The sequence below is a fragment of the Jaculus jaculus genome, chromosome 10, assembly GCF_020740685.1.
Source record: "Jaculus jaculus isolate mJacJac1 chromosome 10, mJacJac1.mat.Y.cur, whole genome shotgun sequence".
Classification (NCBI taxonomy): Eukaryota; Metazoa; Chordata; class Mammalia; order Rodentia; family Dipodidae; genus Jaculus; species Jaculus jaculus.
The window spans coordinates 39,336,482-39,339,785 of NC_059111.1; the positions used below are offsets into that span (position 1 = coordinate 39,336,482).

The 3,304-nt window shown below is 38.8% G+C and overlaps 1 protein-coding gene across 1 annotated transcript; it reads right to left on the minus strand.

The window, feature by feature from the left end:
• Positions 1-494: 494 nt before the first annotated feature.
• On the minus strand, positions 495-1,991 carry LOC101600243 (COBW domain-containing protein 3-like). Its single transcript, XM_012949197.1, has 4 exons — positions 1,660-1,991; positions 1,463-1,554; positions 1,188-1,424; positions 495-904 (listed from the first exon to the last, which is right to left on the minus strand). Exons 1-4 carry the CDS (start codon positions 1,989-1,991, stop codon positions 495-497), a joined length of 1,071 nt encoding a protein of 356 aa, XP_012804651.1.
• Between the last annotated feature and the right edge of the window lie 1,313 nt (positions 1,992-3,304).

Below are 3,304 nucleotides of genomic sequence, written 5' to 3' on the forward strand. Positions count from 1 at the left end.
TCCTGATCTTAATGGGAATTCCTCCATTCTCTCTCCATTATGTATTTTTGGGGCCTTTGGTTTTTGCATATTGCCTTTATTATGTTAAGATATGAACCATCCATGCCAATTCTCTCAAATGTTTTGATCATGAAGTAATGTTGTATTTTGTCAAAGGGCTTTTCTGCATCTACTGAAATGATCATGTGGTTTTTATGTTTAACCTTGTTTATGTGGTATATTACATTAACAGATTTCTGTAGGTTGATCCACCCTTGTGTTACTGGGATGAATCCCACTTGGTCAAGGTGGATGATGCTTTTTATTTCTAAAAAAAAAATAATGTTATTTTATGAATGTTGAGTGTTTTACAATGATTTACTAAAATTTAATGTATTCTATAAAATATTATCTTAAAATTTAATGGAATTATAACAGATAAGGTGAATACAGGATAGAATTAACCCAATCTCATTTTTATTATACAGTTCTTTTGATAAGAAATGTGTCCAATGCTACAGGCATGTCTGATCTTTTGTGAAATATGCTGTCCACAATTTTTTGATTTCTGTCGAAGTAGCTATAAATAGTTGTTTAAGGATATCTTTATTTAAATTCCTGCCAATAAGAACCAATCGATTTGTTCTCTTAGTGTCATCTTTCCAGCTCACTGAAGTCTCTTCCAGGTCGTAGAGCTCACGGACACCTTGCACAATCACTTGCTGTGGTTTGTCGTGGAGGGACACCAGGCCCTTCAGCCATATGACCTCCATGCAGTGCTCGTCCTGGTTCCTCACATTCTTTTCCCACAGGAGATTCTGAATGAATACATTTAAACTCTCTTCCTTTGCATTTCCTGGGACTTCAAAGGTGATTGTAACAATACTCTGATCAAGGTGAGGCGCTGCTGGAACATGCTGAAGTTTTTTTTTTTATTTTTATTTTTATTTTTATTTTTAAATTTTTATTTATTTATTTGAGAGTGACAGACACAGAGAGAAGGACAGATAGAGGGAGAGAGAGAGAATTGGCGCGCCAGGGCTTCCAGCCTTTGCAAATGAACTCCAGACGCGTGCACCCCCTTGTGCATCTGGCTAACGTGGGACCTGGGGAACCGAGCCTCAAACCGGGGTCCTTAGGCTTCACAGGCAAGCGTTTAACCGCTAAGCCATCTCTCCAGCCCATATGCTGAAGTTTTGTCTGCAAACTTGATCTTTGTGTTTGTAATATTTTCCCCAGTCCATTTATTGATCTAACAGTTGTCCTTAATTTGTTTAATTCCTCTTCTGAAATCAAGTCTGTTTTGTTGATGAGAATGATATCTGCCAATGCAACTTGCCTAGTAGCTTCATTGATAAGGCCACCAGGTTTTTCTTCTGTTAAATGTTTTACTCCATAATTTGAATCTACAACAGTTACAATACCATCAAGATAAATATCACTCCCTAGTTCAGCATCGACCCAAAACACAGATGCCACAGACCAGGATCTGCTAATCCAGTGGTCTCTAGCAGTATGTAATCAAATTTCCCCTTTTTCTGCATCAAATTCTCAATAGCTTTCAGGCCATTGCACCTAGAATTCATTACATAGTCTCAGGTGGCCATGAACCCACAGCGCTCCTCCTACCTCTGCCTCCTGAGAGGTGGGTTAAAGGCATGTGCCACCACATCCAGCCAGTTCACTGAACAGCACAGGCAACCATTTCGAAGTTCCAACCACTCTTCATAGAGCTCTCCACCTTGGCTGACAGCTAAGGACTTCTCTACTGCACTTCCTTCTCCAAATTCATTTAAAATAACTGCTATTCTTTTACTATGTTGCTCGGTCAAAATGTAGTTCAGAAGGGCTGTCTTTCCAGTGCCTAAGTACCCCATGATAATTGTGACTGGGATCTTGACGCCCAGGCCAGGCCTGTCCTCCTCCGCTCTTTGCTTGGTGTCAATGGGAACCAACTCGTGACAATCCTCGGAGTCCTCCTCCTCCTCCACCGTCACAGCTGCCTGTAACATCCCGGCCAGCCACACACCTCCTGGTACTTCAAACCAGCAAGCCCACAGTCAAACTGCGGTAGCCTGGATGATGCTTTTGATGTGTTGTTGGATTCGGTTTGCGAGGATTTTGTTCAGGATCTTTGCATCTAAGTTCATTAGGGAAATAGGCTGGTAGTTTTCTTTTCTTGTGGCATCTCTGCCTGGTTTTGGAATTAGGGTGATAGTAGCTTCATAAAAGGAGTTGGGTAGCTTTCCCTGTTCTTCACTGCTGTATAGCTATTTCCTCCCAATTGAAATACTCTTTCCCAGAAGGAAAAGAAAGAGACTATAAAACTCAGGAAACTGACAAGGTTCTGGAAGCTCAGAAAATTACATGATTCACAAGGCCTTCTCCATGTCTCTATGAATAGTGATTGCTGTGGGAGAGGAGATGCTCTGTAAACAGTAAGCAATTGCTGTGGGAGATTAGATGATCTGGTAAAACTGCCTGCAATTTGTTCATGGATCCCTAGTGATATCTTTCAGATTTATAAAAATGTCTGGAAAAATTGTTAAACAGTTGAATAGTTTGACTAGACTCCCTGTGTAGGTGGTAAGAGGTCCTTCCAGAAGCCTTAAGGTTGTTCAGTAAAAATTCCACTACCAAGAGTGGTCTGTTTCCCTAATTTTTGTAGGCCAGGGAGGCCCCTGAAACCTCAAAACTATAAGGATATTTCCAGTGCTTTTTGTTAGATTTTAGAAGTAGATGTTAAGTTCCTATTGCTGAAGTAATCACATGTTTGGCTGCATGACCAGGAATAATTGAGCTAGGACTGAGCTGAAAACTTCCTTCTTGCTGTCTGACTTCCATAGTGCAGAGCCACTATGCAGGCTGATGACGGAATTGTCGCCAACATTCCTATTTCATCACTGAGTCTATGTTTTAGAATACTAACATGTTAGGTAAGATGTACTCATTGGTGCAGTAGTGGCACAAATAAAATTAATGGAAAGACATAATATCCCTAAACTATATGACTAAAATACTTTGCTCATTTGTTTTCTAATACAAAAATTATTTACTCTGTACCAAAATGAATGCTTCTTAGAACTGCTCATAGAAATTATTTTCCCCTAAAATTAAGTATTTTATACTTAAGAAACATAAGTTAAAAGTCAAGAAATAAATAATAGTAAATGAAATGTATTTTCAAGTCAACACAATAGGGATATAAGAAACATGCTTAAAATTTTATATGATTGACAATCTTGGCTAAACTCATATAAGATTAAAAATAGCTCTTACTGATAAACAAGGTTATTCTTATAAATTATTGCATTATTTATATCAT